Source organism: Lolium perenne, chromosome 5 (assembly GCF_019359855.2).
Source record: "Lolium perenne isolate Kyuss_39 chromosome 5, Kyuss_2.0, whole genome shotgun sequence".
In the NCBI taxonomy this organism is placed as follows: domain Eukaryota; kingdom Viridiplantae; phylum Streptophyta; class Magnoliopsida; order Poales; family Poaceae; genus Lolium; species Lolium perenne.
In genome coordinates this window covers 1,955,014-1,970,490 of record NC_067248.2, presented here as the reverse complement: position 1 = coordinate 1,970,490, position 15,477 = coordinate 1,955,014, and the positions used below count along the sequence as shown (strand labels likewise).

General features: G+C 44.1%; 1 protein-coding gene and 1 long non-coding RNA gene across 2 annotated transcripts in view; both read right to left on the bottom strand.

The window, feature by feature from the left end:
* LOC127319773 (putative cysteine-rich receptor-like protein kinase 39) overlaps positions 1–7,664 on the bottom strand; it is a 250,813-nt gene extending 243,149 nt beyond the window's left edge. The window contains exons 1-6 of the mRNA XM_071819710.1: positions 7,523–7,664; positions 6,288–6,451; positions 5,779–6,037; positions 5,460–5,688; positions 5,211–5,361; positions 4,920–5,135 (exon numbers count right to left, since the gene is read on the bottom strand). Of these exons, the coding sequence (XP_071675811.1) occupies positions 4,920–5,135; positions 5,211–5,361; positions 5,460–5,688; positions 5,779–6,037; positions 6,288–6,404 (972 nt within the window). The 5' untranslated portion in view covers positions 6,405–6,451; positions 7,523–7,664. The remainder of the gene's footprint in view (positions 1–4,919; positions 5,136–5,210; positions 5,362–5,459; positions 5,689–5,778; positions 6,038–6,287; positions 6,452–7,522) is intronic.
* A 1,754-nt stretch (positions 7,665–9,418) lies between these two features.
* LOC139831191 (uncharacterized) lies at positions 9,419–10,292 on the bottom strand. The gene is made up of 2 exons (XR_011745856.1): positions 10,132–10,292; positions 9,419–9,982 (listed from the first exon to the last, which is right to left on the bottom strand). It is a non-coding gene; the product is annotated as an uncharacterized lncRNA (long non-coding RNA).
* Between the last annotated feature and the right edge of the window lie 5,185 nt (positions 10,293–15,477).

The window sequence follows — 15,477 nt, the reverse complement described above, 5'->3', positions numbered from 1 at the left end:
CTAGAGGGACTGGAGGGACCGGTACGCCTCCGACGCTTAGCAACCAGCCGGTCGGGACGCGGTAGCCCGGCGGGCAGGGGTAGTTCGAGGCGCAAAGCGCCTCCGCCTCCCGGGGGGTTAGAGATGCGATGGAAGCCATGGGAGAGAATGATGAGGTTTGCAGATATGAGTCTAGATGTGATATGTAAATGGTGGCCAAGCCTACATATATATAGTGAAAAAATGGCGGGAAGACAGAGGCGGGAACCGGTGGAAAGCGCGGGAAGAAAATAGGCGGGAAGACAGATCGAGGCAAACCTTTAGTACCGGTTGGTGGGTGCAACCGGTACTAAAGCTGTCGGCAGGATAAGGACGCCCTGCTCGATGAGATAAAGTATGTAGCGCACGACGCCCTGTCGGTGGGATAAGGACGCGTGGGTAACCTTTAGTACCGGTTGGTGGGTGCAACCGGTACTAAAGCTGTCGGCAGGATAAGAACGCTCTGCTCGATGAGATAAAGTATGTAGCGCACGACGCCCTGTCGGTGGGAAATCTCCCGTGGCGGAACTTCTCGAATATGCCCTTGGTGCACATGCCCTATATTAATATCTTACATACAAGCCCGTGACTTAACTAGTAAAACAAGCCAACCATCTCCATTGTTAATATCTTACATACAGTAACATCATTACACAAAAGTGATTTCCATATTGAGATACACAAGTTATGATCCCTATATGTAGCTAGCTAGTCTTCTGAGTTTTCTTCGCTCGTTTCCCTTTCTTCTTACTGCGACGCAACCATGGACAATCTTCATTGTTTAAGATGATGCTTGGGTCAATTTTTACCTTGAAGGGTGGAATATCGTCAAACTTATTATAATCTTCTGACATGTCTGTCTTGTCCTCTACTCCCACGATGTTTCTTTTTCTGAAAGAACTATGTGCCGCTTTGGCTCATCGTATGATGTGTCCTCTTGCCTTTCTTTTCTTTTTTTCGGTTTGCTAGACATATCCTTCACATAAAAAACCTGAGCCACTTCATCGGCTAGGACGAATGGTTCGGTGTCGTACCCAAGATTCTTGAAATCCACCGTAGTCATTCCGCATCGCGGTCTACCCGTACCCCGTCTTTCAGGTTGAACCATTTACACCGGAACAAAGGGACCTTGAAATTAGGTCCATAGTCAAGTTCCCATATCTCCTCTATGTACCCATAATATGTGACCTTGTTCCCATTGCCATCTTCTGCATCAAAGCGGACACCACTGTTTTGGTTGGTGCTCTTTTTGTCTTGGGCCAAAGTGTAAAATGTGTTCCCATTAATCTCGTACCCTTGAAAAGTCGATATAGTAGAAGATGGTTGCTTGGCCAACAAGTACAGCTGCTCGTCATCGGTGACATTCATGAGACGTGTTTGCAACCAACCGCCGAAAGTCTTCATGTGTTCTCCATCAATCCAATCTTCACGCTGCTCGGGTATTTAGAGCGTAAGATCTCCTTGTGTTCCTCTTTGTACGGAGCCACCAAGATGGAATTAAGTAGAACTGTGTAGTGTGCTTGAGTGAAAGAATGTCCGTCCATACACGTTGCTGATTTCTTTCCTAGCGTGCCTTTTCCACGCAGTCTCCCCTCATAGCGCGATTCAGGAACACCGATCGGCTTAAGGTCAGGAATAAAGTCAACACAAAACTCAATGACCTCCTCTGTTCCATAGCCCTTGGAGATGCTTCCTTACGGCCTAGCACGGTTATGAACGTACTTCTTTAAGACTCCCATGAATCTCTCAAAGGGGAACATGTTGTGTAGAAATACAGGACCGAGAACGCCAATCTCTTCGACCAGGTGAACTAGGAGATGTGTCATAATATTGAAGAAGGATGGTGGGAACACCAACTCGAAGCTGACTAGACATTGGACCACATCCTTATGTAAATTTTGTAGAGTAAGTGGATTGATCACCTTCTGAGAAATTGCATTGAGGAACGCACATAGCTTCACAATGGGTACTCGAACATTTTCCGGCAGAAGCCCCTCAATGCAACCGGAAGTAATTGTGTCATAATCACGTGGCAGTCATGAGACTTTAGGTTTTGAAACTTTTTCTCCGACATGTTTATTATTCCCTTTATATTCGACGAGAAGCCAGACGGGACCTTGATGCTACTCGGACTTCAAAAAGATCTCCTTCTCCTCTTTGGTAAGAGCATAGCTGGCAGGACCTTGATACTTCTCTGGATTCAGGTTGTTTCCTTCGTGGATACTTTGCTGGTCCTGCCGTGCATCCGGTGTATCTTTTGTCTTCCCATACACGCCCAAGAAGTTTAGCAGGTTCACGCAAAGATTTTTCGTCACGTGCATCACGTCGATTGCAGAGTGAACCTCTAAGAATTTCCAGTAGGGTAGCTCCCAAAATATCGACTTCTTCTTCCACATGGGTACGTGTCCGTCAACATCATGCGGAACAGATTGTCCGCCGGGACCCTTTCCAAAGATCACTTCTAAATCCTTGACCATATCATATATAACTTCCCCATTAGGGCGGGTAGGCTTGGTTCGGTTATCTGCCTCACCTCCGAAATGCTTTCCTCTCTTTCTTACGTGATGTTGTTTTGGAAGAAATCGACGATGCCCAGTACACATTCTTGTTTCCCAAATAAATACTATCAGTCTCACCTAAACAGTGTGTGCATGCATTGTATCCCTTGTTTGACTGCCCTGAAATGTTACCAAGAGCAGGCCAATCATTGATGGTTACAAATAACAACGCTCGTAGGTTAAATTCCTTTTGTTCGTGCTCATCCCACACAGGTACACCTTCGTCACGCCACAACTCTAAAAGTTCTTCAACCAATGGCCTCAGGTACACATCAATGTCGTTGCCGGGTTGCTTCGGGCCCTGGATGAGCACTGGCATCATAATGAACTTCCGCTTCATGCACAACCAAGGAGGAAGGTTATAGATACATAGAGTCACCGGCCAGGTGCTATGGACTGGACCTCTGCTCCCCGAACGGATGAAAGCCATCGGTACGCAGACCAACTCTTAAGTTCCTTGCGTCATCTGAAAATGACTTGACCTCTCTGTCGATTTTTCTCCACTGCGACCCGTCAGCGGGGTGTCTCAAAGCATCACATCTTTCTTACGGTCCTCTTTGTGCCATCGCAACAACTTGGCATGCTCTTTGTTCTGGAACAAACGTTTCAACCGTGGTATTATAGGAGCATACCACATCACCTTCGCAGGAACCCTCTTCCGGGGGTGGACTCACCCTCAACATCGCCAGGGTCATCTCGCCCGATCTTATACCTCAATGCACTACATACCGGGCATGCATTCAAATTCTCGTACTCCCAGCGGTAGAGGATGCGGTCATTGATGCATGCATGTATCTTCCGCACCTCTAATCCTAGAGGGCAGACAACCTTCTTTGCTTCGTACGTGCTAGAGGGCAACACGTTCTCCCCCGGAAGCATCTTCTTTATTATTTTCAGCAACTTTTCAAATCCCTTGTCGAAGTACCATTCTCTCGCCTTCCACTGCAGCAATTCCAGCGTGGTACCCAGCTTTTTCTCGACCATTTTCGCAATTTGGGTACAACAGTTTGTTGTGATCCTCTAACATTTTCTCCAACTTCAACCTCTCCTTTTCATTTCCAGTTCATCTTCGCATCAAGAATGGCCCGACCCAAATCGTCATCCGGGTCATCAAAAATCGGCTCATCGAAAATGGGCTCTTCTTCAGCTTCGTCTTCCCCTATTCTACTACCACCGTCTTCAGTGAATAAGGGATAGTTGTCACTATCCTCTTCTTCTTCGTTGTCTTCCAATATAACCCCTCTTTCTCCGTGCTTGGTCCAACAATTATAGCTGGGCATGAAACCATTCTCCAGCAGGTGGACGTGAAGGGTCTTCGAGGTAGAGTAATCCTTCATATTCTTACAGGAACTACATGGACAATACATGAAACCATTCGACTGCCTGTTTGCCTCAGCCACGTTGAGAAAATAATGCATGCCGCAATGAACTCGGGATGGACCCGGTCACCGTACATCCATTGTCGACTCATCCGCATTTTATATGTATATCAAAAATCATTAAGTACACAACATCATGGATATATGAGTGACCAACTTAATTAATATTCAAGTTCATCACATAAAACTAAGTTTTTTTTATAAAAAAGAAGAGGCTCACCGAGGTTGTACGGTGCCGGCTAGGGGACGACGCTAGCGATCGACGGCGGTGAGGACGGGGATGATACTAATTAAAACCTACAAAATATACCATAATTTCAGCTCAAATTGATTATAAAAAAAGTAAAATCCCTAACTTAGGCATTTCATCAAACACCTTGCTAGCACTAGAAAAATAGTACGAGTTAAACTACCAAAGAAATGAGCTAAATTAGGAACGCCGGAAGAAAGGATGATATTGCTAACCCTTGGATAGATGCATGCCGTTAATCTTGTTAAAATGGTGGAGAAAAAATAGAGATTTATTGGAGTGTGAGAGGTGCAAAAATTTTGTGTGTGAGAGGAAGAAGAGAAAAATGAGATGAAGAGAAGAGCCGGCCAGGGGACGGGCTCGAGACTTGATGATAATATAGGGGGCACCCTTTGGTACCGGTTCGTGTTAAAAACCGGTACCAAAGGTCCTACCCGAGCCCCACCACGCGTCTGACAAATGGCCGAAGACCTTTCGTACCGGTTCCTAACACGAACCGGTACGAAAGCCCCTCACGAACCGGTGCCATTGCTCCTCGCCCGCCTGAGCCCCCGAACCGGTGCAGATTGCCCCATTGGCACCGGTTCGTAAGGGAACCGGTACCAATGGCTTAGATGGATGCCCCATTTTCCACTAGTGTATACGGTCTATTAAATCATCGTGTATACATTTATTATCGCACAAAAAGATAAATCTTGTCATTAGCGGTCGCACCTGGTTGATCGATGAGGCTGAGTCATTTCTTAACGCATCAAGGATCTGGACACAAGATTCCGTCTTATTAAAAGCACTGACGATTAACCCAATACTTGGCCTTTTGTGTCGGCCAGCCTCCACACAATTTAAAGCTATTTCGATGCATCTCCTTACTTGTCCAGAATATACGTGCACTGATATCGGTTGTAGCCTATTCATCCAGTCCATATGTACCTAACAATTTAAAATAACATTTTATTTCATAAATGTGACATATAAGTATCGATAAAAGGCAACACTTTGTCTTACGAGCTCAATGAATTGTTGGGAAGACATTTCAGCAATTCTGAAGTAGCCCTCTCGTCCGGTCATTATCTTTATGATCACGACACCCAAACTGAATATATCAAACTTAATTGAGATCAAACCTTCGTTTATGTACTCTGGTGGTATGTACCCACTGCATGAGAAATCATATATGTTAATGTGTGATACTATTCGAACAACGCAAATTTTATCGTACAGAAAATGTAGGTTCACATGAAAATATCGGCTTACAGTGTTCCTAGAGCACTGTTTGTCTTTCTTGTCTTTTCTTCTAAGAATAGCCTTGACACGCCGAAATCTGCGATTTTTGCTGACATGTTCTCGTCCAGTAATATATTGGCTGGTTTTAAATCTAAATGATACATAGGAGGTTTTAATTTCTCATGAAGGTATTCCAAGCCCTCGCATATTCCCTTAATTATTGCATAGCGTGTACACCAATTACGGTCATTAAATTCATCTGTAACAATAAACAAATATCAACCTCAAAGTATATGTCAAAAATTATTACATACTACCTACTGTACAAGTGAAGGACCACACATCATACCATAAATAAAACTATCAAGGCTTCCATTGTGCATATAATCGAAGCAAAGCATCCTTTTAATGGTATCAGCAACAACCACCCTTCCATTGTACCGTAGAATTTCTTCCTTAGTTTCGTGGCAATATCCAACTAACCGGACAACATTTTTGTGGTGAAGATTTGCAAGGTTGTGATACTCCTTCTTAAATGCCTCATCGTCAAGGTCCAACCCTTCTTTAAGCACCTTCACAGCAATCTTTTCTCCATTTTTATGCTCTCCCTATAGAACATCTCACATGCACTGTCAATATACTAATTTTGTAGCATATGCCACACACACACACACACACACACACACACTATATATATATATAGTGTGTATATAGCAGACAATGGTACATATATAATCATGCTTGAATATGCACCAACCAATATCTTAATTTTTTCGTTTGATACGTGACATAATATGTTCAGTAGGAAAAAGTATGCAAGGTGCCATTAACAATACCAGTAGAGAACTTAAATCGTACCAGGTAAACATCTCCATACGTGCCGCCACCAAGTTTCCGGTCCCGAGAGAAACCATTTGTAAGTTCTTGTAATAAATGAAGCGACATAGGCTTTGGCGTGACGTGTGCGGTGTCCATGTTACTACCTTAATTTTCTTGTAGAAAATGATAAAGGAAGCTGTTACCTGAAAATAAATGTTTACATTTCATATGTAGAATATGGTTCACCCCAATGATCGTGTTTCGAAAACAAAAATCACCAAAGATCTAGCAATGGCCAAAGAAAGATATACACAAGCAGGTGGAAGCACTAGATCGATCAAAGTTGAGTAGGAAGAACATGAGGTATTAGTTAGCATAGCTTACCTAATTGGTAGACCAAAGTATAATCGATGCGGAAAATACAGTATAAGTGCATGTTTGGAATGTCCGATTTCCTTTTTTACGGTGGATAGTAGAACTTCTCTTTAGAGAATCTCCACGAGCGATCACAATAGCACCCTCAATTGCACTATGGAGGCCTGACGCTGTTTTTCGGCCACACCGGCGCACCCCAAAAGTGGCCGCCCGATTTTGGAGCCCAATAGAATAGATGGCATTCCCGTGTCGCCCCCTACAGTTGAGGTGGGAAGCGAAAGCGCCGGCGCTCCGCGCCACATCGGATTTCGCCCATGGGTCCCGTCTGGCAGCCGCACATCAAACCCCACAGCTATTCCACCAAAGTTCCCCTCATGCTCACAGCGCCATTCTCCCGCCCACCGATCAAGTTCCCACCCACCTCTGTTGTTCACGCCCAGAGCACGCCCTCAACCTTGCCACCGCCTCTTTCGACATGCCTTCGAAAAATAAGGCGCCGACACCAGCGAAGCCATGCAAGGCCCAGCTATAGGGAAAGTCGGCAACCATGTCGGTGGAGGCAACCGGTGCAGCAGCATCACGGCGGAGAGAAGTAGACGTCGCTGGCCGGAATTTTCCGGGAATAAGTATCCTAAGTACAGGGAGAGATGCAATCATATGCAAAGGGCATCCAGAAGCAAAACGAGAGACTTTGAGGTAGTCACACACATGCACGTAGGATACAAACCAAAGACCAGATCTGAAATCTGGGAAGCGACAGTTTGGTTGCCGCAGAAATCTTGAAAAGAAAAAAGAAGTCCGTATTTGCTTGAGAAACTAGAAGGAATTTGGGAGGATGAACGAAGCATGGATCAAAACAGCTTGTAGGCAGGAGATGGATGGATGGGAAGAGAACGAACCTGATGAAGATGGCTGCAGGAAGAAGCAATGGTTTGTCAACGCACTTGGGAGCTGAATGAGCCGAACGGTGCTGGGCTAAGAAGGAATCTAGCCTCGTTCACGTCACACGGCCGGCCGGTTGTTGAGGTACGAAACCGGATTAATTAACACCCTGTGTACCGTCCACCTTGCAGGCGCCGCCGCCGCCTGCACGTCTTAGAAGGCGCCGCCTCCTCCACGTCCTACGCGGTCGGCCTGCACGGAGCCGGCGCGGACACCACCTCGCTTGCAGGTAGTTTTCTTGCCGCAGTTTTTTGCTTGGTCTATCTCTTTGTTGCATTGCCGTCGATCATCATGTGTGAGGACTGAGGACCATTAGATTGTTGTGATGTTGAACCACCAGCCTGCTCGCGCGTCTGAACCTAATTCATGTTCAGTTTTACAAGCCTATTCAGCTAATAATCGAGCAGATAAAAACTGACGCAAACAATTGGAGCGTGGCAAGCAAGGGTCCGCTTGTTCTACCTAACTCTTAGTCATGTATCAATTGGAGGCTGACAGTACTCGGTGTTCTCCTTATTGAGTATTGCTGGAGAGTTTTAGGCGCATGCACGTAATTGGGAGTTTGCTAGTGATCTGTAGTTTTTGTTTTCCCTTCTTTTGTCTGAAGTTTGTCTACGTTCCCGTGACTTGCTTGCTGGGATTTGGCCATTTTCCGCAATTCGAATTAAAAAAAGCTTTGTCTGTTAGTTAGGGAAGTAGTAATATAGAAACTGAATTAGTGCAATTCATCAGGAACGGTGCAGCTTGATTGTTTAAATAGAAGATGTGATTAGAACGACAGACTAACCTGCTCACTGAGAGGTGCTCCATGTAAGAATAGGCCTAAGGCATTTCATGAGAGATTCAATTCTAGGGTCAGAGGGAATTGTACGATAATAATTACTTACGCGCTCAATGTGATGAACAACAAGTATCTTTCTATCAAATTTTCTTGTGTTGTAGTATGCTTATTATTTGTTGTCTATTTCTCTTTATAAAGCAGGTATTTAGTGATGGTCTTCATGGCGCGTCAGTGCATTTATTTTTTCCAGAACTGAAGTGGGACGAGTAGCCGGCAGCCCTACTATTAATTTGTTGGTCTTGTGAAAATGATGAAACAGAGATTGTTGCAAATCCTTGTAGCCTGGGCATTTAGTTTCTCACTAGCGACCAAAATTTGTAAAGAATTTTCTTTTCTGCAGTTTTAAAGTTTCAGTTGTTTACGAATGTTATGGTTGTTGTTACCAACTATTCTCCTGTAAGATTTGGCAGTAAAATGGAAACATGCATGGTTCCAGAACTAAAAGCAAACTAGAGTTCACTGGAAACTACTAGCTGGGATGCTAGATGATGAAAATGGTTTACTGTAATGTGAGATGAGCTAATAAGGGTGCTTGATTTTCAAGTTACAATGCCACATATTTATTCAGTTTAATTTCATTTTTAATTGATGTCGTTCTAAATCTTTAATGCCATTTTCGCTTCTTTGTATTCTGAGCTGTTTTCTGTTCATGGATGCATGGTGTCATTTTCTCCTTTGACTCACCGTATGGACATCTGGACACTTGCTCTAATGGTACTTATTGATCTCATAAAATCTCTTAACACGAAGTACATGAGCAATGTGTAATTACCATACATCATTTCTCATACATGATTTGCCACTTCTTTAGTCTATTATGTGGACAACAATACGAGCGCTACTAGCACAATGGACAGAAAATGGAGCCACAGATGATGGAAAAGCTAGCTTCCAGGTGATTGCAACACCTGGAAGGCTGGAACTAGATTGATAGAAGATGGTATGAAAAGCTGGCGCAATTTCCTTTCACAAACAACCGCCCAAAAGCATCAGAGAAAAGAACAACACATCAGGTGGTAAAGACATATGGCTATTTCAGATCATCTTGCTTATTGACGAATACAGTATCAAGAATGTAGCGGCTGAAAATGTTAGCAGCGGATGAAGTAAATTTGACCAATCTCATTCTTTTAGACTAGTACATTGTGCTATGGCCACTCCCAGGTGCACGATATCCACGGCTGTGACACCTTGTATGTTTTGGATACAAGTACAGTCCTCGGATAACATTCTACAGTGTGATATAATTCATTGGGAGATAACGATCCACAAATTCATATTTTAGAAAACAGAACATCAGCTTTCCTCGTCTTGAGCTTCTTGTGTGCCTCAGTTTGAGCTTCTCAACTACAGCCACGACGACCTCGAAGCCAACATCTATCCTCATCAACTCGGTATTGAATGCAACAGCCAACGATCAGTAAAGTTCACATGAACAAAACGTTTCAAACTATTTGGTAATCTTGATCATCTTATATGTAGCTTTTGTAAGCACCAGCAACGTTACAGTTACAGTCAGCTGGGGTCGAATGGACTTGGGGTCGAATGTGACAACTCCGGCGATCTCAGTGATCCTCTGCAGAAAGAGATGGTGCCATTTAATGACCACAGTAATTTTAGCTGAACGCTAATGGTGTTTTGAAATAACATTCAGTCAAAAAGGATCTGGTCTGAATAAGAACATATGGCTATTTCAGATCATCTTGCTTGTTGAGGATCGAATACAGTATCAAGAATGTAGCAGCTGAAAATGTTCACGTCTCTTGTTGGTGGGGATTGGCTTGCTGGTTGTGTTGTAGCAATCGCAAATGACCTGTAAGTTGGTCAAATTTAGTAAAGTCAATTATTATAAATATTGTTGACAAGACGACCATTGGAATCCTTCACTGTAGCCCCACGATCTGGTGATGTTGCTGCCCCAACAGTGGCACCGGCGGCGGGGGATTGTACTGCTCCACGGTCCAGAGGATCCCCGCAGATGCGCCTCGCCACAGTCCCGGACGTCGTGCTCGCCCGCTGGAGTTCAAAGGTATTTAGTGACACTAGTAGAAAAAGAGGCTTCCATATGCCCCCTTTAGTCCCCAAAATATTCGAACCGCGACTAAAGGGGTCTTTAGTCGCGGTTCGGGAGGCGACCCGCGACCGAAGGTCTGGGCCCAGCGGGCTCGGTCGACAGCTGGTGGACAGGAGGGGCTTTAGTCGCGGTTGGTCCTCAGGCCTGGCCCGAAGGCCTTTAGTCGCGGTTGGCCAGGCCAACCGGGACTAAAGGCCCATCCCTATAAAATGCAGCCCAGCACACTTCACTTAGCCATTTGGTGCCACTTCTATTCACAATATTCACAAGGGGGTGGTGGGGTTTGCTTTTGGTTCCTCTTATGCACACAAGGTGTTCGATGAAATGCCCGAGAGCATGAAACAAACATGATATGAAGTGTCCGAGCCACACTTGAGCTTTCTCATTTATTTTTCCTCCTCGATCGCGGTTAGCAACTTGAACATTTCATGTGTCATTGATAAAATTAATATGCATGTGTGTAGTTCATTGTTTAATTTCTATTATTTCTAGCTAGTTAGTTTAACAAATGCATGATCGTTAATTATATAATTTATATAATAATAATGCAGATGAATCGGCAATGGATGTACGGTAACCGACTCTCCGGCGAGTTCATTACGGGTTTGAAAGATTTCCTCGTAGTGGCTAATGCGAACAAGCAGGGGGGTTTTGTTATCTGTACATGTGTTGGTTGTAAGAATCAGAAGGTTTACTCTTCCTCAAGAGATGTTCATGTGCACCTGCTTCGGCACGGTTTCATGCCAAGCTATAATTATTGGACCAAGCATGGAGAAAGAGGGGTTAGAATGGAAGAAGATGAAGAAGGGGATGATATCGATGACAACTATCCTGATCATTTCGGTGATACTTTCATGGAGGATGCTGAAGGAGGGGAAGGTGAAGGGGAAGGTGAAGAAGAGGCACGTGATGAGCCCGTTGATGATCTTGGTTGGACCATTGCTGATGCACGGAGAGGCTGCGAAACTGAAAAGGAGAGGGAGAATTTGGATCGCATGTTAGAGGATTACAAAAAGTCGCTGTACCCAGGATGCGATAATGGTCTGAAAAAGCTGGGCTGCACACTGGATTTGCTGAAATGGAAGGCACAGGAAGGTCTATCTGACTCAGGATTTGAAAAGTTACTGAAAATGATGAAGAATATGTTTCCAAAGAATAACGAGTTGCCCGCCAGTACGTACGAAGCAAAGAAGGTTGTCTGTCCTCTAGGTTTAGAGGTTCTGAAGATACATGCATGCATTAACGACTGCATCCTCTACCGCGGTGAATACGAGAATTTGAATGAATGCCCGGTATGCACTGCATTGCGTTATAAGATCAGAGGAGATGACCCTGGTGACGATGTTGAGGGCGTGAAACCCAGGAAGAGGGTTCCCGCCAAGGTGATGTGGTATGCTCCTATAATACCACGGTTAAAACGTCTGTTCAGGAACAAAGAGCATGCCAAGTTGTTGCGATGGCACAAAGATGACCGTAAGTCAGAAGGGGAGTTGAGACACCCCGCTGATGGAACGCAATGGAGAAAGATCGACAGAGAGTTCAAAGATTTTGCAGCTGACGCAAGGAACATAAGATTTGGTCTAAGTACAGATGGCACGAATCCTTTTGGCGAGCAGAGCTCCAGCCATAGCACCTGGCCCATGACTCTATGCATCTACAACCTTCCTCCTTGGTTGTGCATGAAGCGAAAGTTCATTATGATGCCAGTGCTCATCCAAGGTCCGAAGCAACCCGGCAACGACATCGATGTGTACCTAAGGCCATTAGTTGATGAACTTTTACAGTTGTGGGGCAAACCTGGTGTACGTGTGTGGGATGAGCACAAAGAAGAGGAACTTGACCTACGAGCGTTGCTTTTCGTAACCATCAACGATTGGCCTGCTCTTAGTAACCTTTCGGGACAGACAAATAAGGGATACAATACATGCACGCGCTGCTTACATGAGACTGAAAGTATATATTTGGGTAATTGTAAGAAGAACGTGTACCTAGGGCATCGTCGATTTCTTCCCCGGAATCATAACGTAAGAAAGAAAGGCAAGCATTTCAACGGCAAGGCAGATCACCGGCCGAAACCTGCGGAACGTACTGGTGCTAATGTATTTGATATGGTCAAGGATTTGAAAGTCATCTTTGGAAAGGGTCCTGGCGGACAATCAGTTCCGCAGGGAGTTGACGGGCACGCACCCATGTGGAAGAAAAAATCTATATTTTGGGAGCTAGAATATTAGAAAGTCCTAGATGTCCGCTCTGCAATCGACGTGATGCATGTTACGAAGAATATTTGCGTGAACCTGCTAAGCTTCTTAGGCGTGTATGGGAAGACAAATGATACAAAGGAAGTACGGCAGGACCAGGAACGTTTGAAAGACCCAGATGACCGGCATCCGGAATGGTTTCAAGGTCGTGCCAGCTACGCTCTTACCAAAGAAGAGAAGGTCATCTTTTTTGAATGCCTGAGTAGTATGAAGGTCCCATCTGGCTTCTCGTCGAATATAAAGGGAATAATAAACATGGCGGACAAAAAGTTTCAAAACCTGAAGTCTCACGACTGCCACGTGATTATGACGCAATTGCTTCCGATTTCTTTGAGGGGGCTCCTACCAGAAAATGTTCGAGTAGCCATTGTGAAGCTATGTGCATTCCTCAATGCAATCTCTCAGAAGGTAATCAATCCAGAAGATCTACCACGGTTACAGAACGATGTGGTCCAATGTCTTGTCAGTTTCGAGTTGGTGTTTCCACCATCCTTCTTCAATATTATGACGCACCTCCTGGTTCACCTAGTCGAAGAGATTTCCATTCTCGGTCCTGTATTTCTACACAATATGTTCCCCTTTGAGAGGTTCATGGGAGTATTAAAGAAATATGTTCGTAACCGTGCTAGGCCAGAAGGAAGCATCGCCAAGGGCTATGGAAATGAGGAGGTAATTGAGTTTTGTGTTGACTATGTTCCTGACCTTAAGCCGATCCTCAATCGCGGCACGAGGGGAGACTAAGTGGAAAAGGCACGATCGGAAGGAAATCAACGATATGTATGGACGTCCATTCTATGACTGAAGCACACCACACAGTTCTGCAAAATTCCAGCTTGGTGGCTCCGTACTTCGAGGAACACAAGAATATTTTACGCTCAGACCACCCGGGGAAGCCTGAATCATGGATTAGAAAGGCCCACATGGAGACTTTCGGCGGTTGGTTGCGAAAACATTTAATGAATGACAATGATGTTGGAGATCAGCTGTACATGTTGGCCAAGACACCATCTTCGACTATAACGACTTTCCAAGGGTACGAGATAAATGGGAATACATTTTACACGATCGCCCAAGATAAAAAAGAGCACCAACCAAGAAATGGTGGGAAGAAGAGGAATCCAGAGCTGGTCATCTAACCTTTAGTCCCGGCTGGTGGGTGCAACCAGGACTAAAGGTGGTTTTGTATCATCTAACAAAATTGTCGGTGGGATAAGGACGTCTGGGTAAGCTTTAGTCCCGGCTGGTGGGTGCAGAAGCGGCGCCGTGCCTATAAAAGGAGCATCGATACGCCTTGGCAAGCAGACCAACAAGCCAACCTAGCAGGTAGGGAGAGTTTCATCCCCATGGATGGAGTAAAGGGTTGGAAAATCTCCCGTGGCGCAGCTTCTCGAAGATGTCGTCGGTGCCCTACGGCATCTTCGGAAGTTGCTCCTCGGGAAAATTTTCCTGCAAGCCCGTGAAAGACTCCATCTCCTCTAACAGTGTTGGGTAAAGGGTTGGAAAATCTCCCATGATGCAGCTTCTCGAAGATGTCGTTGGTGCACACGCCCTACGGTATCTTCGGAAGTTGCGCCTCGGAATTTTTTCCTGCAAGCCTGTGAAAGACAGAGGCGGGAAGACAGAGGCGAGAAGAAATGGCGGAAAGACAGAGACGGGAAGAACTGGTGGGAAGAGGGGGGCGGGAAGACAGAGGCGGCCGGGAAGAACTGGTGGGAAGTGGGGGGCGGGAAGACAGGAGGCGAGAAGACAGAGGCGGGAAGACAGATAAGGGAAGAAATTGGATTTTTCTGAATTTTTTGATAAATTATTTCTATTTTTAAGATTTTGAAATAAATTAGATTTATTTTTCTGAATTTTTTGATATATTATTTGTATTTTTAAGATTTTGAAATGAATTAGTTTTATTTTTCTAAATTTTTTGATATATTATTTGTATTTTTAAGATTTTGAAATGAATTAGTTTTATTTTTCTGAATTTTTTGATATATTATTTGTATTTTTAAGATTTTGAAATGAATTAGTTTTATTTTTCTGAATTTTTTGATATATTATTTGTATTTTTAAGATTTTGAAATGAATTAGTTTTATTTTTCTGAATTTTTTGATATTAAAGGTGTTTTTCCAAATACTTTTCATTTCAAAATATTAAAAATACAAATTTTGTATTTTTAATATTTTGAAATGAAAAGTATTTGGAAAAACACCTTTAGTCGCGGTTGGCCCGCGGGAACCAAAATTCCTGCGAAAAAATCCTTTAGTCGCGGTTGGCCGCGACTAAAGGGGTGCCCCTATAAATTCTAACGCGCGCGAAGGGCTGCGCCACTCGTCTTCTCCGCCGAACACACCACCGAGAGCCCTCTGCAGCCGCGCCATCAGGCTGCCTGTAACGGCCCCGGAAATACCCCTAATAGAATTGTTTGTTCTTTTTCTTTTGTGCATCATCATGGCATATGCATCATGTCATTCATGTTTTATCTAATAAAATAAAAATTATTTTTTGAAACCCTAGCTATTTTATTTCTCCCTCTCTTATGGTTTAATAAACCCTTCTCTCTCTTTTCCATCTAATAAAACCCAAAATCCAAAATAAATAAATTATTTTATAAACCTAAATATTTTGTTTTGTCTATTTCATCTCCCTGGTTCAAGTTCCAAAATTATTTGATTTTCTTTCAAATCATTCGCAAAACAGTTTTCAAAAGAGAAAATGATTTTGAAAATAAAACAAAACCCCCCCTA